General features: G+C 42.7%; 2 protein-coding genes across 3 annotated transcripts in view; one reads left to right on the top strand and one right to left on the bottom strand.

The window, feature by feature from the left end:
- LOC132869646 (deleted in malignant brain tumors 1 protein-like) overlaps positions 1-22,331 on the bottom strand; it is a 364,570-nt gene that overhangs the window by 208,046 nt on the left and 134,193 nt on the right. The gene's annotated exons all lie outside the window — the stretch shown is intronic.
- On the top strand, positions 3,866-20,269 carry LOC132870177 (myelin-associated glycoprotein-like). Of its 2 annotated transcripts, XM_060903760.1 has the most exons (9): positions 3,869-4,110; positions 13,622-13,689; positions 13,899-14,264; positions 14,373-14,696; positions 18,675-18,959; positions 19,031-19,130; positions 19,334-19,352; positions 19,438-19,522; positions 19,654-20,269. In XM_060903760.1, the coding sequence occupies exons 2-9, from the start codon at positions 13,644-13,646 to the stop codon at positions 19,677-19,679; spliced, it is 1,251 nt and encodes a 416-aa protein (XP_060759743.1). In that variant the 5' UTR covers positions 3,869-4,110; positions 13,622-13,643; the 3' UTR covers positions 19,680-20,269. The 2 variants fall into 2 exon arrangements, with proteins under 2 accessions (XP_060759744.1, XP_060759743.1); XM_060903761.1 differs by lacking the exons at positions 18,675-18,959; positions 19,031-19,130; positions 19,334-19,352; positions 19,438-19,522; positions 19,654-20,269 and adding an exon at positions 15,161-15,580 and having other exon boundaries at positions 3,866-4,110.

Here is a 22,331-nt window from a genome sequence, read left to right as displayed (position 1 = left end):
GGGAAATCAGTAAAATTACAAGAAAAATATCACCTTTTCCCCAACATGTTCAACTGGTAAAAATCAGCTCTAGATGCAGTGATGTGCGTGAACAAGTTCAAAAGAACGCGTTCACTGAACACGCTCATTTTTTCATGAACTTTGAACTGAACGCAACACATGTTTTAATAAAGAACTTGAATGTGAATTTGTTCACATTATGTGTCATGAACGGCAGACATCACTGTAAATGAACGTTGGAATTTGTTTTCCCTTGATAACTCGAGTGGCATTTGTTTTCTCTTTTGAAACGCAACGAGAGAAAGTCTCCCCCTCCTGTATTCTCGCAGCCGGTGCCGCTCAAATCATGTGTCACACCAGACAGAAATGGCTTTGACATTGTGTGCACAATGCATTGCGGGGAACGTAGTGTCCGGCCGAGAATAGTTGAATAACATACTGGCTTCCGCACTACATTACCCATGATGAATTGCAGCAGGGCGGGGTAGGCGTAGCAGGCAACGATGAGAGCGAGGAGGAGAATGGGCTGGAGCAAGAGAAGGAGTGTGTGAGAGACCAATGACGAGAGTGAGCGAAAGCGCTGCAATTTAAAAAAAATGGCTAGTGGAAGTGATGGCATGGAGAGCACAGACACTGATTATGAACATTTAAGACAATTTTACACACTGTCACACCAAGACCCCGACGGCAAAAACCTTACCTTTCTGTGTAAGATATGTCCACCTGCTCAGAAAAAACAAATAAGGACTTCAACAACTTCGTTCTCGAATTTGAAATGACACATCAAGTTGAAGCACCCATCCAGCGTTAGTGCATATATGCACGTCCTCGAGGGTCAAAAGGGAGGAAAGGCAAAGAAGACACCCTCCCCCTGCCAAACCCCCCCCCCCCCCCCCCCAAACGCAAATTACACTGCCAGCTGCCTTCAAGAGGTCCGTGATCTCCCAGGAGCAGGTAGATAAACTGATTATCGACTACATTGTGGAAGATTTACAACCTCTAAGCAAAGTTGAGAAACCCTCGTTCATCAGACTAGTGACAGGTTTGCAACCAACCAGACATGTGCCTTCAAGAAAGTATGTGTGTGTGTGTGTGTGTGTGTGTGTGTGTGTGTGTGTGTCCTCAGAAGTTGCTTCAACATTTGACTACAGTGATTTGAATAGACTTTAATTCAACTCTAAACTAAGTTCCTTGTCAGAGTTGTGTCAAATTTGAGCTAATATATAAATGCAGTTCTAAGCTATAACTAGGGACATGATGGTTATTATACAGTAGTACAGTAGGTAGTATACATTGTAGGGGGTCATTTTAGTTCATGGATACTGTACGCATGCTGTGTGTGTGTGTGTGTGTGTGTGTGTGTGTGTGTGTGTGTGTCAGTTTTCAGTTTGTACCAGTGTAACCATGTTCCTGTTTTGAACAGACAGACCACGTCCCCAACACTGAATAGAAATGGTCACCAAATACTGTTTGAAAGTTACCTAAAGTTAACCTAGTTACCTAAAGTTGCATTAAGTTGCATTAAGTTATCTTACAGTTACATCTTAAAATCACTCTATCAACCATAAAGATATGCAGTTTCCTTAAAAATAAAGTTTTTTGTCCCTTTGAGCATCTTGTAACAGTTTTGCCTTCATTGCCTTCATTCAAGAGTTTTGCTCATTTCATACACACACACACACACACACACACACATACACACACACACACACACACACACATACATATTATATAATATATATCAAATAATTAATATATATGTATATATTAAACTATATATTATTTACTTCTTTAATTAAATGCTGGTATATTTCATTGCACTAAGTATAGAACTGGTCTACCTTGTCTGTACTGTTGCATGTTTCATCACCTGGTAAGAAACCCACAATTGCAGTGTCATGAGCAAATGTCTACAGTGAACAGTTTCAGAGAACGTATAGTGATTTTCTAGCTCGTGGTCTGAAAAATGTTTTTATTTTCATATCTCACCAAAAAGTAAAATGAACTGAACTTTGAACTAGTTCAGAATTAAAATTGTGAACTTTGAACGTGAACTGTTCACTTTGAGCATGTATGAACTGAACTTGAACTAGTTCAGAAAAGGTGTGAACTGGCACAACACTGTCTAGATGTCACCAGAAGTGTATACACACACACACACACACACACACTACTGTGCAAAAGTCTTGGGCATGTGTAAAGAAATGCTGTAGAACAAAGACATCTTCAAATATACGATTTAGTGAAAGTCTTGCAGAACCAGCCACAGTTCTTCTGGAGGTTTTTACTGTCACACTTGTTTCTTATTTTTGCAGAAAACTCAGCAGCCTTCATTTTTTTTCCTGAAAATTGTCTCTTCTGTAATCTGCTGCTTTCTTTAATGATATTCAAAAGTTTTTTCAGAAGAAGAACAACAACTTAATTGATCACATGTACACTTAAGCACAGTGAACTTCCTCTCTGCATTTCACCCATCTGAAGCAGTGAACACACACAGACACACACACACACGCACGCGCACACTTGAGCAATGAGCCCACACACTCACACCCAGAGCAGTGGGGCAGCTATGCTACAGCGCCCGGGGAGCAGTTGGGGGTCCGGGGCCTCACTCAGGGGCTCTTCAGCCCAAGGCTGCTCCATGTGAACCAAACCTCATGCTTTTGGACTGTGGGGGAAACCGGAGCACCCGGAGGAACCCCACACAGACACGGGGAGAACATGCAAACTCCATACAGAATGACCCCCATCAGCCACTGGATGGCACATATCATGTTTTGGCCAAAACTGAATATGATATGCATAAGATATGATAATTGCTGATAGTTTGCTGGTGGGTGTTTCACTTTTTCAAATTTCGCATTTATCGTATTTTGGAATCAAACTCTTCATATGTACCGTACATGTATCAGATTTCTGTTTCATATTGCGTATATTTTTGTAGGTAATATCCCATTTAACTATTTACTGTGCTATTATACCTATGTTCTGCCTTATTTTAATCAATATTTCATATTCTGTATGAATATTTGAATAAATATTATTTTATAAGGGAATATCTGTAATTTTCTGTATATTGTAGAAATCTGACATTTAGAAATACAGCAGATATATTAAATATGCCTTTATCTTAAAAACTTGAGGTCCAGGAAATTTTTGGAAAGCATTTTTGAAACCAGCTCCCTCAAACTTGGCTATCGAGCTAGTTTTCAATGAAATAGCTGAAACTTTTTTTTTTTTTAATGTGCAGGGCAGTGTTATCAAAATGAGGTTCAAATAAGGGACTGGAGTTAATAAGGTTCGGTTGCATTGGGTTCCTCCGGGTGCTCCAGTTTCCTCCCACAGTTCAAAGCTGTGCAGATCCAGTAAAATACCCAGCCATTGGGGTTGCACAAGCCAGTGTATAATTAGTGCTCCTCCCAAGCCTGGATAAATTGGGGAGGGTTGCATCAGGAAAGGTATCCAGTGTAAAACCTATGCCAAATCAAATATGTGGGATAGATCTGATGTGTAGACGGCTAATGGAGAGCAGTCAGAAGATGAAGAAGAAGAAGAAGAAGAAGAAGAAGAAGAAGAAGAAGAAGAAGTTATAGCATGAGAAGCAGTGAAAGACCTGGGTTTGCATTGCCATGTACTGCTGCACATGACGTAACTGAAAGTTTATCCAGAGTTACAACATAATCAGGAAGCTGCCTGGCGTCACAGTAGATGAACTTCTGTCTTGTGAGAATTAATCAAGAGGAAGTGAATGTGTGGTCACCTCGCCAAATCATTACAAAAATCACCTTTCACCTCTGAAAGTGTTTGATCTGTCACATTTGTCCATTTCACATGAACATGGTGTTTAGTGACTGAATATAAAAACCGTCCCCCAGCAACACACACAAATGCATCAGCACTAGCACTGTGTTCACGCTTCGACAAATTTAATCTGGTGTGTGAGTTTAATCGTGTGATTTCTCAGAACTTTTTAAATAAGACACAAACACAAACTTCTTGTTTGTTAGTGTGCGACACTCAGGCTGGTGAGAGTGAGAGGCAGTGAAACTGTTACTGTAAATGTGATGTTCATCACTTCAGCTCGAGAACTGGAGACGCGAACACACTCGGGTAAGAACCACTCTATCTGGAACAGGAACAGTTGAGTTGATGAGATTCAGCTGGAAAATATTGCATTGTTTTACTGAAGGAAAATAAAACTGTCATTTTATCAACATCAATTTATCAGCTGCAGCTGATTATCAGCAACAGCATCCAAACTTTTTAACTTCAGATTGACTTTTTTCTGCAGTAGATATTAAATATTAACATGTTTTTACATTCTTCATCAAATGCTTCACTTGGGCTACAGTCGCTGTTTATTTTTTAGCTTTGTATTTATTTATAATTTTATTTTGCAAGCATATTTAATTTCTGTTACTGTGTCTGAGTTTGGACGAAGACTTCGTTGCTCAACATATTTGTGAACAGACGAGTGTGTGCTAATGACACTGCACAACCAGGCCATGCAGATGTATCTGAACGGAACACAAGAAGCTGCAATGAACATTGTGCTGTTGGAGTGTGAACTTGTGTGGAGTGTGGAGTGAACTTTTTGCTTGCAGTTTTGGCACAAACTTCACATGTGGGTGGGCTGTCCAGGAATGCATTCCCATTGGGTAACTTGTGTTTGACTGACAGCTATGCTCAGCCATTCCCTACTCGGATTCTGGTGGACTGTTTGACGAGTGACCGATCCATTGACGGTAAACAAGGATCGAGTGGACTTCAGTGGTGACTATGATATTGAATTAATTCAACAAAGTGTAAATTCAATATCATAGTCACCACTGAAGTCCACTCGATCCTTGTTTACCATCAATGGATAGGTCACTCGTCAAACAGTCCGCCAGAATCTGAGTAGGGAATGGCCGCAACAGCCTCCGGGGGAATCGCTGAGCGTAGCTGTCAGTCAAACACAAGTTACCCAATGGGAATGCATTCCTGGACAGCCCACCCACATGTGAAGTTTGTGCCAAAACTGCAAGCAAAAAGTTAGGGAGCGCAAACGAGAAAGCTGGAATCGCAAACAAAATAAATTGCATCAAGCAAAACTGAGAAAGATGCGGAACAAAAATAAAAGGTTTCTGAAGAGTAATAGACTGATATTTTGCACGATTACATGAATAATTTGTTTGCCAGTCTAAAAAAATTGACTTTTTTTTTCTTTTTTTGTATTTTGATTTGTTGTTTTTGTTTGATATTTCAAAAGTATTGTATGAACATTTTGGCACAAAATTGATTCCATAGTGGTGAAGTGACATGTGCTCCACATTGAACTAAAGTTGTGTAGCTCATCTTTGAGGCAGGAACAGGGGCCTTGTGCCATGCAGCTTGATATAGCAGCGCAACAACTAACAATGTCATCAGGGAGATTTTTACAGGACCAACTTTAAGATGTAAAATTGTCCAGGTCAATGTTGATGCTGTAGAAAATGAGAGGATTTTGCAGGCACCTATGAAGAAAAGACCGTGGCGTTGTGTTACTCCCTGAATACAGTGTGTTTATAATCCATCAGCTTTTGTAGCTTTTATTCATCTGTTGGAAACAAGAGAAATGACACAAAGAGATTCTAATCATGGATGGAGCTTTAATGTGACTGCAGTGTTGAGTGATTTTTACCATGTAGTTTATAACACTATTAACATCCAGCACATGGAGATTGTGTAACTCACACACAGCTCAGACACACTTCAGAGTGGACTGCAATAATATACACTTCCTGTGTGTGAGGCTCAGGCATGGTGAGTGTGAGCAGAAGTATGTGTGTGTGTGTGTGGTTAACATGCTGAAAAACACAATGACATTTCTGTTTGAGAACAGTTGACTCAAATGCACTATTTACTGAGCTGATAGTGATGAGGGGATTTAAATGTTCCATTTCAATTCGATTCAGTTTTGTGCATGAAGCAGAGCTCCGTACTTCAGAGAATATGGTAAAGCATCAAGCTGATTTTTGATGGGCTTTGACCATACAACCTTCGTCCATACAAACGTGTTGCACCACAGGGAATCTGAACGGTGTTAGGGTTTTGCTGGGATTCGAACCTGGTTTGTTGGTGTGATAATCCAGCAAACCCCCACTAGGATGACTCAAATGCAGAGGCGTGAGGCAGAAGTAGAAAAAAGTATCAAAAGGTTTATTTACAATATATACACAAAAAATCCAAAAAGTAATAATCCAAAAACACTCAGAAGATATAAGGGAAAAAATAAAAAATCCAAAAGTACAAAACAAAAGCCAAAAAACCAGAAAAGAAAAGGCAAAAATACCAAAGCTCAGAAGATCCAAAAACACAGTAACTACTAGGTCCAAAAGAAAAGCAAAGTGCAAAACAAAGAACATGGTACAGAGGAAACTGGAGATAAGCATAACAGCACAAAGACTCCGTGACAAGAGGACTGAACTCAGGGGGTATAAATACACAAACTAAATTGAACACAGGTGAAGATAATCAGGACTAAACAGGCAATTAACACAAACACAAAACACAGGAACAGTGGCAGCCTCTAGAGGCCAAAATAAACATGACACGAAAAGGAAATAACAGCGGCCTCTAGAGGCCAAAACAGTCCTAGTCCTAACAGGACCCCCCCCCTCTAAGAGCATCTCCTGACGTTCCCAGGGCGATCCGGATGGGCCGAATGGAAGTCCCGACACAGTTCTTTATCTAGGACATCCCGAGCAGGAACCCAGCAGCTCTCCTCAGGACCATAGCCCTCCCAGTCCACCAGATATTGCAACCCGCCGCGGACCCGGCGGGAGTCAAGCAGGCGATGCACAGTGAACACAGTCTGCCCCTGGAAGATGCGGGGGGGTGGGGGGTTCCTAGGGGCAGGGGCATACGTAGACATCAGTACGGGCCGCAACAGGGAAAAATGGAAAGTGGGGTTGATCCTCAGAGTCCGGGGCAACTGGAGCCGGTAGGAGACAGGGTTCACCCTGCGCACCACCTTGAAGGGGCCAATGTAGCGAGGAGCAAGCTTGCGGTTCTCCACCCGCAGCGGAAGGTCCTTAGTGGACAGCCAAACCCGCTGCCCAGGGCGGAAAGCGTGTGCAGGTCTTCTATGGCAGTTGGCCTGAGTCTGGTTGGTTCTAGAGGTCTGTATGAGGGTCTTCCTGACCTTGCTCCAGGTTTTGCAACACCGTCTCACATATTGGTTGACCGAGGGCACCCCCGCGTCCTCCTCCTGGTCCGGGAACAGAGGTGACTGGAACCCGAATTGGCACTGGAATGGTGACAGCTTGGTGGCCGATGACTGCAGGGTGTTGTGGGCGTACTCTGCCCATGGCAGCCAGGTGCTCCACGATGTCGGGTTATCCATAGCCAGGCCTCGCAGGGTGGTTTCCAGGTCCTGGTTGAGCCTCTCCGTCTGACCATTGGACTGTGGGTGAAACCCAGAGGAGAGGCTGGCAGTGGCTCCCATGACCTTGCAGAACCCGTGCCACACTCGGGAGGAGAACTGGGGCCCTCGGTCTGAGACGATGTCCTGTGGAAGACCAAAGACTCGGAAGACATGATTAAACATAAGTTTCGCTGTTTCAAGAGCAGAGGGGAGTTTGCACAGTGGTATGAAGCAGCAGGCTTTGGAGAATCTGTCAACTATGACCAAAATGATCGTGTTACCTTGTGACTCAGGGAGACCCGTGATGAAGTCGACTGCCACGTGGGACCAGGGACGCCGGGGAATGGTCAGAGGATGCAGGAGACCCTGGGGATGCTGTCATGGGTTCTTGGTTCTGGTGCAAACCTCACAGGACAGGACAAATGACCTTACTTCCTTCTCCATGTTAGGCCACCAGAAGCGTCTTTTCAGGAAGTCCAGGGTCCTCTGAGCTCCCGGGTGGGCGGTGAGAGGGGAAGAGTGACCCCACTGGAGAACCTTGGCCCAGGCTTGATGTGGGACATACAAGAGGCCCAGTGGCCCCGTCCCAGGACCGGGGTCCTGGCGTTGGGCTCGTCGGACAGCCTCCTCAATACCCCAGCGGACAGGGGCCACAATCCGGGACACAGGGATAATAGGCCCGACTTCATTCTCCCTGTTAGTGGCAGAGAACAGCCTGGACAGTGCATCAGGTTTGGTGTTCTTGGAGCCGGGGCGGTATGAGAGGGTGAAGTCAAACCGACTGAAAAACAGGGCCCACCTAGCCTGTCGAGGGTTCAGTCTCTTGGCTTGCTGGAGGTACTCCAGGTTCTTGTGGTCAGTCCAAACTAGGAATGGATGTTGCGCTCCCTCCAGCCAGTGCCTCCGCTCCTCAAGGGCCAGTTTGACCGCTAGCAGTTCTCGATCCCCCACATCGTACCAGGACTCCGCAGGACTCAGGCGGTGGGAGAAGTAAGCGCAGGGGTGCAGCTTTCCTTCCGAACGTTGAGAGAGCACCGTGCCAACACCACTGTCCGAGGCGTCCACCTCCACTATGAATGGTTGGGAGGTGTCCGGGAGGACCAGAATGGGTGCCGTGCAGAAGCGGTCCTTGAGGTCTTTGAATGCCTTTTCTGTCTGAGGAGACCAGACATAAGATCCACCTGTCCCTTTGGTAAGGTCCAACATGGGTGCTGCTACAGAACTGAAGTTCCTGATGAACTTGCGGTAGAAGTTAGCGAATCCTAAGAACCGCTGAACCTCCTTAATGGACTTGGGAGTAGGCCAGTCCCAGATGGCCAGGGTCTTGGCAGGGACCATTTGGAGTTAGCCTGTCCGTACAGTAAATCCCAGAAAGGAGTCCTCAGGAACATGAAATTCACATTTCTGGGCCTTGGCGAACAGATTGTTCTGTAGCAGCCTCTGGAGAACCTGGCGGACATGGTGGCGGTGCTCCTGCACGGTCTTGGAAAAGATAAGGATGTCGTCGAGGTAGACAAAAACGTACAGGTTAATCATGTCCCTTAAGATGTCGTTGATTAGGGCCTGAAAAACAGCTGGTGCGTTGGTGAGTCCGAAGGGCATCACCTGGTATTCGTAGTGCCCAGACAGGGTGTTAAAGGCAGTCTTCCACTCGTCTCCCTGTCAGATACGGATGAGGTGGTATGCGTTCCGTAGGTCCAACTTGGTGAAGACGGTGGCGCCTTGGAGCAGGTCGAAAGCAGTGGACATCAGCGGAAGGGGATATCGGTTGCGCACAGTGATCTTGTTCAGGCCCCTGTAGTCAATACATGGTCGGAGCCCCCCATCCTTCTTGCCGACAAAGAAGAAGCCGGCACCAGCAGGTGAGGTGGAGGGTCGAATGAACCCAGAGACCAGGGCATCTTTGAGGTATTCCTCCATGGCCTTGCATTCTGGCTGAGAGAGGGAAAACAGTCTGCCACGAGGAGGGGTAGTCCCAGGGAGCAAGTCGATGGCACAGTCGTAGGCCCGGTGCGGAGGAAGAACGGTGGCCCTGCTCTTGCTGAATACCTCCTTGAGATCCCAGTACTCTGTGGGAACTTGAGATAACTCGGTGAGATCAGGGGGCTCGGCAGGAGACACAGGAGAGCTAGAGAGCAGACAAGAGGCATGGCATGCAGGGCCCCATTCCACAACCTGGCTTGTTACCCAGTCTATGCGAGGGTTGTGGCGAGTAAGCCAAGGAAGGCCTAGAATAACTGGGAACTCAGGTGAAGGAATCAGGTGCAGGGATATCTCTTCTTTGTGACCTTGAGACTGGAGGAAGACTGGAGAAGTAACTTGGGTGACTCTTCCATCACCTAACACTTGGCCATTGAGGGCAGACACAGACAGTGGGACTTCAAGAGGTGCAGTCGGAATATTGATGCTTTGGGCGAAGTGAATATCCATAAAGTTCCCAGCCGCCCCTGAGTCTAACAAAGCTTGACAAGAGTGGACAGACTCACCCCAGGAGATGGAGACTGGGATGTAGATTCCTTGACCAGGGAGTCCGGGAGAGAGGGTAGGCCCCGTCACAACCCTCCCTCGGCTGGACGGGGCGGTCCTTTTCCCAAGAGTTCGGGACATGATGCTCGGAAGTGACCAGGCTTGACACAGTAGATGCAGCACTTGTCCCTCCTTCTGCGCTCCCTCTCAGATGCAGAGAGGCGAGTACGACCCACTTGCATGGGTTCTGGACAGTCACTGAAGGAGGTAGACGGTCTCCAGGTAGAGGTAGGGAGGCTGGGGGGGCTCAAGGCTTGGTGGCGTTCTCTCATCCTGTTGTCCAGACGTATAGCATGTGAGATGAGGGTTTCGAGGTCACTTGGGCATCCAATAGAGGCCAGACCGTCCTTGATGGGGTCAGACAGACCATGGTGGAAGGCTGACACCAGGGCAGTCTCGTTCCATCCACTTACTGCTGCGAGCGTCCGGAACGAGATGGCGTAATCTGCGACGCTTCCTCCTTGCCGGATGGACATGAGCTTTCGGGCTGCGTTGGTACTGATGTCTGCCTGATCGAAGACCCGAAGCATCTCTTCAGAAAACAGCTGGAAATCAAGGCACTCAGGTCCCTGTCTCTGCCAGATAGCAGTAGCCCAGGCTCGTGCCTTACCAGCTAATAAGGTTATCACAAAGGCAATCTTGCGGCGATCCGTAGTGTAGGTGGTAGGCTGAAGCTCAAAGGTGAGTTGACACTGGGTAAGGAACTCTCGGCACTCACTGTGCTTGCCATCATACCTCTGTGGTGCAGGAAGGCTGGGTTCGCGAGGTGAAGAAGGCAGCATGGCAGGAGGCACTGGAGCATGAGCTGGATCAGGATGAGGAGATGCAGGCAGAGATGTCAGCTGTGCCAGGGTTTTCCCAATTTGCTGAAGCAGTTCCTCGTGGCGAGCAAGGGCCTCACGTTGGCTGGTGAGCGTACGTCCATGAGCGCTCCGAAGCGTGTCGGAGCTGCCATAATTCCCTGAAGGTTGGCCAGGTAGACAGTTGAAGCAGCCTCTGCTGAGTCGGTCATGACGGAGTCTTTCTGTTAGGGTTTTGCTGGGATTCGAGCCTGGTTCGTTGGTGTGATAATCCAGCAAACCCCCACTAGGCCACCAGGGGGATGACTCAAATGCAGAAGCGTGAGGCAGAAGTAGAAAAAAGTATCAAAAGGTTTATTTACAATATATACACAAAAAATCCAAAAAGTAATAATCCAAAAACGCTCAGAAGATATAAGGGAAAAAATAAAAAATCCAAAAGTACAAAACAAAAGCCAAAAAACCAGAAAAGAAAAGGCAAAAATACCAAAGCTCAGAAGATCCAAAAACACAGTAACTACTAGGTCCAAAAGAAAAGCAAAGTGCAAAACAAAGAACACGGTACAGAGGAAACTGGAGATAAGCATAACAGCACAAAGACTCCGTGACAAGAGGACTGAACTCGGGGGTATAAATACACAAACTAAATTGAACACAGGTGAAGATAATCAGGACTAAACAGGCAATTAACACAAACACAAAACACAGGAACAGTGGTGGCCTCTAGAGGCCAAAATAAACATGACACGAAAAGGAAATAACAGCGGCCTCTAGAGGCCAAAACAGTCCTAGTCCTAACAAACGGAAGTTCAAGGCAACGTATCTCATAAACACTCGACCACCGGAAAACGAAATCTGTATCTTTATTTCCATCAGATAGATGGGTTTTTATCCAGGACTTACTTTTAATTTGATTTTTAAAAAATAACTTGGGTTGATTTACTCACATATTTACAGAAAATATTAATGACAGTTTCATATAAAACGAGTTAAAACAGTTTTATTCATCCACTCGCTTCTTGGACAGGTGATAGTTTGTGTCATATAAAGGCGAGAGACAGATGTAATCACAGGAAGAGTTTTACTGAAAACATGCTCGCAAACAGATCCAAAACGGAGACAAAGGCCGAGTGGAAAAGCAGGCAGTGGTGGAGTGAGACACAGACAGGATATCAGAGGGAATACAATACTCCCAGTCCAAAAACACAAACAGGGTCAAAACCAGAAAAGTGACACACAGTACAAGGCTTTCACAAAGTCTGTGTCTTACTGAGAGTCCTTATATAAATGTCTGTGCTGTGAGTGAGCTCTGATCAGGAACAGGTGCATGGGGATTAGTCCGAATGGTGCTGTGTGTGTTGTAGCTCCTATTATTCTATTCAGGTTGAGTTTGTGCCCTTGAAAATATTTTGCTCATAAACTCATCAGGAGCTCCATTTTAGGCGCTGACTAAATATCTATATGATTTGTATGTCTGCAAATGGCTTTTACTGTGTCCAGTGGCTCAGGGGCCACTGTTGGGCCCTTGAGCACGGCCCTTAACCCTCTCTGCTCCAGGGGGCACTGTATCAAGGCTGACCCTGTGCTCTGACCCCAACTTCCGAACAAGCTGGAATATGTGAAGAAAAGGATTCAAAGAAATCCCCAACCGCAATAAATCCATGCATGTTGAGTGAAGCTGCTCAGCTGAGAGCTGGAGAACTCACAGACTGGGGAACTCACAGACTGGGGAACTCACAGACTGCAGAACTCACAGACTGGGGTCCTCACAGATTGGGGAACTCACAGACTGCAGAACTCACAGACTGGAGACCTCACAGACTGCAGAACTCACAGACTGGGGACCTCACAGACTGCAGAACTCACAGACTGAGGAACTCACAGACTGGAGAACTCACAGACTGGGGAACTCACAGACTGGGGACACACAGACTGCAGAACGCACAGACTGGGGAACTCACAGACTGGGGAACTTACAGACTGGGGAACTCACAGACTGGGGACACACAACACTCTTTTCTCTTCAAAGTGTCTTCAGAAAATTTTACGTCTTCATACACCATCAATTATATTTTGATATTCAAATGATCATGATGATTAAATGAATATGCAAATTAGTCTGTGACATCATCAAATGACATCTATCAGGTTTTTGTGCTTGCTTTAGCTACGTTGCTCTGGAGTGTCCAACACTGTAGAACAGTAATGTGCAGTCCGTATCGTTCCTGTCACTGACACGTTGCATTTTCTGCCATGATGCAACTGAACACTGCTGACTTTGTTGTGAGATCACATGACCCCACAGGAAGTTCATTTCATTTCTGTGAAGTGACAGAAAACTGGAGCTTTGTTGTATCTACAGAAACCCACAAACTCTTTCTCCATGAAGCACGATGTGAAGACTCTGAGACACTTTGCTTTCACAATGCACAAACATGAAGTGTGTTCAGACCATCTCTAAAACCCTGAAGAGCTGAGAGGAATAAACATCATCTCTAAATACAGAGAGGTTCTCAGACGTCCTGTTTCTCTGAGGGTTCCTCTGACTTTCACTTCTCTAATCTTCATCTCTCTGTGTTTCATGAATATTAAAGTCACCCTGAATAAATGAGCTGAGAGGAAAAACTATTGTCACATGTGTGAAGCTCAGTGGAGAAAAACAGCAGCAAACTGAAAAGAGAGTCAATAAAAGAATAAATAATGAAACTGAGCCCTGAACAAAACTCAGATCTGATGATAAATTACATCAGGAACGTTTGGGAACATTGAGACGAAACATGATTCATTTCAGACTCAATCTGTACTTTATCAACTGATCCACATTACTCTGATTTCACATTCACACACTGATCCGTGTGTGTGTGTGTGTGTGTGTGTGTGTGTGTGTGTGTGTGTGTGTGTTCTCCAGGTGGTCTTTCCTGAACAGAGAGATGAAATCAGCAGAGAAACTCATCCTCTTTTGTTTTCTGTTTGAAGGTTTGTGTAGAATTGATATTTAATGTGTGACCTGATAATGTAAGTGTGTTAAACTCAGGCAGGAACTCAATCAGTTTGGTGTGATTCTGTAACACAACTGCAGTTTGGAGGAAATATTTCTACACACTTTAGATTAATGGTGTGTGTGTGTGTGTGTGTGTGTGTGTGTGTGTGTGTGTGTGTGTGTGTGTGTGTGTGTGTGTTTGCAGCTGTTTTGTGTCAAGATTTCTCCATCACTCTACCAGAGAGTGTAGAAGCTGTGAGAGGACTCTGTGTTCTCATCCCCTGCAGTTTTGAGATTAATGAAGTCTATGATGCAGACCTCCAGGGAGATCCTACAGGAATCTGGTTTAAAGATGGCATTGATCTTAACAATAACAAAGTCTTTAACTCAAAAGTAACTAAAGGGAACAAGATTGAAGGGAAACTAATAGGAGACCTCCGCATGAAGAACTGCACCACCGTCTTCTACAACATCACACAGAGAGACAGCGGAGAATATTACTTTAGAATAGAAGCTTCAGGAGCCCTGAAATACACTTTCACTTCTCCATCAGTATCTCTAAGAGTGGGAGGTGAGAGCTGCAGCAGTGTGTGTGTACAGTGTAACTGTAATTACACTAATGATGCACTGGAACACATTTAAAACTCATCTCTAATGTGATACTGTGTGTTTATCTCAGACTCTCCAATCAATCCCTCAATAACACTGTATAAGGAGGATCAGGGGGAGGTGGAGGACCAAAATGAGGTGGTGGAGGGAACTTCAGTGAGTCTCATTTGCTCTGTTCCAGCTCCATGCCCCTTTAACCTCCCCACTTTTAGCTGGAACTTCCTGCCTGAGGAGAGAAGACAGGAGCAGAACCACAACACCAGCTTCAGCTCCTCTCAGCTGACCTTCAGCGCTACTCACCTGCATCATGGACTCAATTTCACCTGCACTGCCACCTACCAGCTCCAGAACAACAATAAATCAGCACACAGCTCTCTTACTCTACATGTTCTGTGTAAGTGCTGATTAATCGCTTCACATTCACTCCACTTTTAATCATTTTTTTTTCACAACTTTATTCATCACACACTTGTGAAATTTCCTCTCTGCATTTAACCCATCTGAAGCAGTGAACACACACATGAGCAATGAGCACACACACAGACCCAGAGCAGTGGGCAGCCATGCTAACAGCGCCCGGGGAACAGTTGGGAGTTAGGTGCCTCGCTCAAGGGCACCTCAGCCCAAGGCTGTCCCATATTAACCTAACTGCATGTCTTTGGACTGTGGGGGAAACCGGAGCACCCGGAGGAAACCCACGCAGACACAGGGAGAACATGCAAACTCCGCACAGAAAGGCCCTCGCCGGCCACTGGGTTCGAACCCAGAACCTTCTTGCTGTGAGACGACTGTGCTAACCACTACACCACCGTGCCGCCCATTTATGGAGTCTCTTAAATCCTGTTCTTGCTCCTTTAGATGGTCCTAGAAACACATCAGTATCAGCATCTCCATCTGCTTCAGTACTTTTGGGCAGTTCAGTGTCTCTGCATTGCAGCAGTGATGGAAACCCAGCAGTGCAGATCTACACCTGGAACAGAGAGAACAGAGAGCAGATAGGAACCGGGAACCATCTCACCATCAACACCACTGATTCTACACACAGGGGTTTATACTACTGTAGAGCTCAAAACCAGCACGGAGATCAAAACTCATTTGTGTTCCTCAGGCCCGGGCCTTACCAATTTGACACCCTAGGCAAGATTTTAGGTGGCGCCCCCTCCCCAACACCAGTTAAAGCCACTGATAGTGTATCTATACTAACAAGAAATGGAATAGCTTTGTCTTAAAACATTCTTTTATTTCAACAAAAAAATTGCACGTTCAAAATACTTAATTAAAGGCATTAAATAAAGAAATTGCACATTCAAAATATTTAATACTGAATTAAAGAAACAAATACTAAATATAAACTGAATATATAAATGGCTTACATAAAGTATTACATTTACAGTACTCCCAAAATAAAAAATGTAAACAAGTGTTGTAATTCGTAAATGCAATATAAATAAGGCATTGAACAAAATAAGATATTAAAGAAACCAGTGTGCATGAAAAATACAAGGATATAAATAAAAATAAAAAAATATAAAATTGTGATATTAAAAAGACCTCTAGTGGTGTTTTTTGGTACTGCCTTCAACTTCATCTATTAAACTAAATGGAGAACAGGGGGAAAAAAACTGTTGATATGTAACTATATGTGTATATGTTGATATTGAATATAGTACAAAGGAAATACTAGTTTACTATATGTTGATATGTTGTGCTGCTTTCCTATTTTTTTTTTCTCAGCACTTTGATGTCTGTCCTGTCTCTGTCCACGTATGGGAGAGTGAAAAACGTAATTTCAGCTCCTTTGTATGACTGGTGCATGTGAGGAAATTGACAATAAAAGTTGAACTTGAACAACACCAGCGCGTCCTCAATCTCACATAACCTGCTACAGCTTTACCCTCCTAGTCTTTCTTGCAGCAAAGTCATCTACAACATCATCATATGATAACTGATTTGAGTGTTTATTATATTTTTCTCCAGGAAGCTCTTCACAACATGGTTGCTTGAATGAGCTGCTAAACTGTAATTTTAATGAGAACACAGATCAACAAAGCAACTTTGTTTTATTAAAAAAAAAAAAACGTGCCAGGCACCATTGGAATATCTCGCTGCGAAACGTGTTCGGTGCATAAAAGACCTTTACTTCAGCCCAGACTGCTCAACGACACCGACAGACTGCTCCAAGTGCAGCCATATTCAAAACAAGCAACAGATCTATGTCAGTTATCTACGTTATGCAAAAACACTCTTTAGCCAACAACACTTAGGCTATTACATGGCCAAAACAGAGAATAGCCGCAGATGCGCACTTGCGCGCCCGAAGACACACTATAGACAGGGCAAACCACTGTTGAGCGCTTATTGTTTCATGATTAACAACCACCACCCCACCCCACCCCGCTTTTTTTGACAAATCGCACCCTGACTACATGCTTTGCTGTACAATTAAATTAGGCTAAGATATTATAATGCTGACTCGTTTTCAGAATAGTGGAAGTCATAATTTTTCTCCCCCCGTTTCTGCGCCCCTGGATGGACGCAGCGCCCTTAGCATTTGCCTAGATTGCCTATGCCACGGGCCGGCTCTGGTGTTCCTGGATGTTCAGTGTGAGTTCAGTGTTGGAACTTTGCTAATGCTACACCACATGGCTCATATTAACATGGACTCAGTAAATTCTATTAAACTCAAATCATCCTGTCGTGTTCACCAGCAGTTCACCATTAGGCCATGTTCCTACAGACAGTCCATCACTTAAATAATAAACAACATTTATGAATTAATGTTTGACTTGTGTTAGAAATATACATCGAACTCAGTATTGTAATGATAAAATAGTGAACTTCAAGTGTGATAAAATCTCCTCCATCCCACACTCACATGATAATTTCAGTTTATTATCTCATGGCTTCGTTAAGTTGTTGGAAGAGAAACTGTTGGAGCACAAAATAAAATAAAAAAAGGGGATGGAAATCCCATCATTAAATTAACCCGGTGATTAATGTGATAATTATAAGTAAAAACATTCCTGCAGTAATATATTATCAATATTAAAGGACTAAATGTAAAATATTTAATCCACTGCACTTCTGAAACAAAACTGGAAATAGGAGGAGTCAAAGGTTAAAGGTCAACTGCCTTTCAGATTTTTTCCCTGACATTGAATTATTTTTGTTCAGTGGACCAAAAGCTACTGAATTTGAATCACAAACTTCCAGTTTTATTACATTTTTTAAAAAATAGAGCAATTAATGACTTTAGAGCCACGTGGCCCCAAATTCTCCGCTATTTTTTCCTGCTTCACCATTACCAAATTCAAGATACTATGTCATGCATCATGTGGTGGACTTTCCCCGTTCACGCAAGGCATTGTGGGACACAAATTTGAAACAGGAGAGAAAAATGGAGGACGTGAGTGTGCAAATGAAATGTGAAAGAGCAACTACAGTAACGGAAAGTGAGAAGAAAAGACGTTCTGTTATATACGAAACACAGGACCAAACTAATAAATATCGGCGCTCAGCGAGCACCTCGGTGTGATCAGCTGTTCGTTTAGCGACAGAATGATGGAACTGTCAGTGCACGCTCAAAGGGAAACCTGTAGATGGCAGTAATGCAACACTGTGGATGCCAGCTGCTGTAAAACCCAAAAGAAGAAGAAGAAGGTAAACCTGCGCATGTGCACACGGACTTCCTCTGTCTGCTTGACTGCGCCAAGCGAGCGATTTCATGCACATTATTTGCTTTAATCCCCACAAATTAAATCACTTCCCAGCCACAGAATGGCCTGATATTTTGTGAGATATTACAGAAATAAACAGATATCACAATGACCACATTTCAGACGGAACTAAATTTCACAGATTTTATGAAATCTAAAGGCCGTCTAGCTTTAAACTCATGTATTAACTTTATTACTTCATATCAGACAATAATATTTCATGAATGATCTGAATCTGATATTTTATTAACTTTATTATCTGACTCCAGTATTAGCCAGCTGTATTATCTGAATCTAAACAATAACCTTTGAGTTAAAAAAAGAGGAAAAGGAACAGCTCTCTCGCTACTTCCGGGAAAAAGGAATGTCTCACTCTCCAGCTAATTCCAGATTAAGGGAAAATTTGTGAAATCCAACACACTACAAGAAATGAAAACTTAAAAGTGCTCTCACCCTGCAGAAGATTCAAACTCAGAAATGCACATCAGCAGCACAGAAGACTCTTTAAACTGGACTGTGGACTTTCATATGGATTCATGGAGTGAAATCGGAATAAGAATGAGGACTGAATAAGACATTAAACCATGCAAATATATGAAACTGATCTTTTAATGATGTCATAAAAGTCAAAGTCTCTCTCTCTCTCTCTCTCTCAGATGCTCCTCAGATCTCTCCCTTCTCCGGCTGTAACAGCACTCAGGATCTGATCATGTGTTTCTGTGAAGTTCATGGAAATCCGTCTCCTAAACTGGAGTGGCGTCTTTCCGGTCAAACTGTCTCTCCATCTGAGGCCACGCCCATTCGAGAGGAGTCTGTGGGTGCCATGGGTTTAAGAAGCTTTATTACCATCCGTCAATCATATATAGACACACCCACTCTGCAGTGTGTTGGCTCCAACAACCTGGGCATTGACACCAACCTGTTTAATCTTATCATTTCAGGTAGGCAGCAAAAAAATATTAAATCTTTCTCTTTTTTCACAGTTTAAACTCACTTTTGTTTGATTTCCCAGAATGTAGACCCACTGCAGGATCTTATCTGGTTCCTGCTGTCTCTGTGCTTCTCCTTCTGTGTGTTGGTGTTATTGGATTTCTCATCTACAAGTTAAAGCAGTAAGAAACACATTAATAATTAGTAAAATACTTTATTTTAATAAAAACTGAACTAAAATAAAGATAAAAGTCACTTCAGAATAGTCAGTAAACAGCAATAAATTCATTTCTTATCATTGAAGAATAAAATATTTTATCACCTTAACACAGAATTCAGTTTGGAACAGAATATAAATATGTTTTTATTAAATAAATTTTTCTAGATTGTCCAGGAAAGTAAAGGTGAGTCCAAAACATTATTATTATTATTATTATTATTATTATTACTATTATTATTATTATTGATGGTGATGTTCGTTATGTGAAGATTCTACAGAGAGGAGATACTTACGCTTCTCTCCAGCTCTCTGCTGTACAGAACTCTGAATATGAAACTCTGGCGAACAACAGAGGTGACGTCACATGACTCATTAACAAAAATTATTAACTTTATTCACTTTATACATCATTTATTACTTCAGGTTTTTAAACATGACCTTTATAAAGAGCTGATGGATGTGTGATTTTCCTTGGTGTGTTGCAGAGAGGAGAGGAACGAAGAGCAGTTGAAAACTGTCATTTATCAGCGATTATAAACAGTTATTGTTATTGATTAAAGAATGACTCATACTATTTTCTGTATATTTAACATTGTGGAATGTTGGTGAAACAAGTTAGTTCCTGTTCTTACTTTTTTTTAGCAGCTAAAAAGAGTCACTCTTTCAACCAGCCTCTCTTTTTCCTTCCTGTTGAAGATAATAAGACTAAAAAAAAAAGTTCATCATGTTACTGAGAAACTGCAAAGCGCAAGCGAGCTAATAATGTTTAGCGAATGTTAGCTTTAGTTGAATCACTTGGTTGATATTTAAATAGTTGATATCGCACCATATCTGGATATTTACATAAAATCAGGAGTGTAATGTTGAAAACAAATATTTTCACCAAATAACTGGATTTCCCTGAACACCCCACTTCTTGTGGAAATGATTTCAGCATAAATGTGCTTGTATCCAGCATGATAATTGAGGTTGGATTTTCTTATTGCAATTTTTACCATTATCGTCATTGATTTTATCATTATTGATATGTTTGTTATTAACATTGCTTTGAATATTTTGTACAGTATGAACCACAGTCCTCTCAATAAAGCTATTTTGAAAGGAAATGAATAGGCCATTGATATTTTTATATATGTTTGTGGGGGGAAACCCATCAGAAGTCACTGTGACTGAATTCTAGAAAACAACCAACAAAAAGGTTTGGACCAAAATCATGTTTTTCTGCCAGTAATATACGTTGATATCTCTAATTTAAGAAAACATAAATATATTGTATCAAAATGACATTGTAATGTTTTACTGAGGTTATTTTATAACCAGACCCTGATGTTTGCCTGCAAAGAATCACATCAGCTGCTTGTAAAAGGACCGTTTAACCAATGCAGTAATAAAAATAGATTGAGACTGAGTCATGAATATTAATTGGGAGGTTGTTCCATAGGTGGGTGACTTTGCAGGTAAATGTTCCGCCCCCTGCTGGAGCCTTCATTATTCTACAGTAGGTACTAATAAAAAGCATGCACCTTTAGATCGACGTAGGCATGGTGGATCATAAAAGACCAATAATTCACCTTTAGGTACTGTGGTGTAGACCATAGCTCTTACAGGTCAATAGTATCATTGTACTCAATACACAATTTTATTGGGAACCAATGAAGCATGGATAAGATAGGGGTGATATGGTCATATCTTCTGATTCTAGTAAGGGTCACAAAAAGCAGGCGTGTAATGAGAGGATGCAAGTGCAGTTGGATGGCTTTTAATAAAAGTTTAAAATTGCAGACAAATCCAAAACAGGAGGAAGAAACATGGTCAATAAACAGGCATGAGTCGAGCGATTCGCAAAGAGGCATAAACAATCCAATACTCAGTGTTGGTAAACAGGAACAGATGAAACAGAGAAAAAGCAGACATAAACAAACCAACTTGGTAATGAGGAGTGAAAACCAAAACAATACTTCACAGTGAACTCAAATGAAAAGAGTCCTTAAATACTGTGGAGTAATGATGAGCAGCTGTGCCTCGCCAGTACTCAGGTGACAGAGAGCAGTGAGGAGCATGATGGGGACTGTAGTCCAGGGTGTGTTGTGCCATCAACAAATGTGCAGGGGACAGAGAACAGGCAGGGGATGTGACAGTAAGGACTCTTGGCTGCAGCATTCTGGATTATCTGCAGCTTATTAAAGCTTTGACTGGAACATCCAGACAGTAAGGCATTACAGTAATCCAACCTAGAGGAAACAAAAGCATCAACTCGTTTTTCTGCACTGTGCAGTGACATTTCACACCCTAGTGATATTTCTAAAATTGAAATAAAGGCTGTTCTAGTAATATCACACCACCCTGCATCAGTTTTGCTGACTAAAAGGTGAATGGTGTTTTACACTCATTTTTGGTGCTGATTTCAGGAAAAATGTCAGTTTGTTTCTCGCACGTCACATTTAGTGACAAAATGTGTTCTCTATGTGAGTGATTTAAAGGCATTTTTAGTGAGCGAGGTGACAGTCACAATAAAGAGAGATCTATGAGAAAGTCTTAACCTGTCATAGTTTAGCCAAGCCTTGTGCATATAAGGGTAGGGTTAGGGTTAGGGTTAACCCGAACCCTGATTATAATCATCTACTGAAGCTCAAGACCTGCAGAGAGACTGTTCCAGTGCAACCCACTCACGCAAGGACAAGAAGAGGAAATTCACCCCGTAATTGTTTAATGTCACTGATGTGAAGATCAGGGTGCCGTAATATTTAATGAAAAAAATGAAGACTTTGTTTCCAAAATGCTATATATCCAATTCCATTGTTTTGAGCAAAATGACTTTTTCTGATTACGGGAAGTAATCAAAGGAAAACCATTGTATCCTGTTTTAAAATTTATTGACTAACTCCTTAATGGTAATCAGTTTCAAAAATGAAATCCAGAAATAATTAACAGCTTTTAAATGAACCCAGTAATTATTTTTTTTGTCAAGTCACTACATATCCATGCCACTGCATTTTCCCCCAAAATGCTACATATCCCTTTCTATTTAAAGTGCATTTAACTGTGTTCTTTCATGACAGCTTATTTATTTTATGGATTATTTAATTTTTTTAGATTATTTTATAGAAATTATTCATAATTCAGCGTGAAATTGTCCAGTAAATGCGAGAAGTGTTGAAGCGAT

The sequence above is a fragment of the Neoarius graeffei genome, chromosome 21 (genome assembly GCF_027579695.1).
Source record: "Neoarius graeffei isolate fNeoGra1 chromosome 21, fNeoGra1.pri, whole genome shotgun sequence".
NCBI classification, from domain to species: Eukaryota; Metazoa; Chordata; class Actinopteri; order Siluriformes; family Ariidae; genus Neoarius; species Neoarius graeffei.
The sequence above is the reverse complement of the archived record's forward strand: the minus strand, read 5'-3'. Positions and strand labels throughout refer to the sequence as shown.

Excerpts from the sequence above, each read along its gene's own strand:
- LOC132870177 (XM_060903760.1), top strand. The coding sequence starts at position 13,644 with ATGAAATCAGCAGAGAAACTCATCCTCTTTTGTTTTCTGTTTGAAG. Across the intron at positions 14,697-18,674 it reads TCTTACTCTACATGTTCTGT|ATGCTCCTCAGATCTCTCCC; the intron begins GTAAGTGCTGAT and ends TCTCTCTCTCAG. Across the intron at positions 19,523-19,653 it reads AACTCTGGCGAACAACAGAG|AGAGGAGAGGAACGAAGAGC; the intron begins GTGACGTCACAT and ends GGTGTGTTGCAG.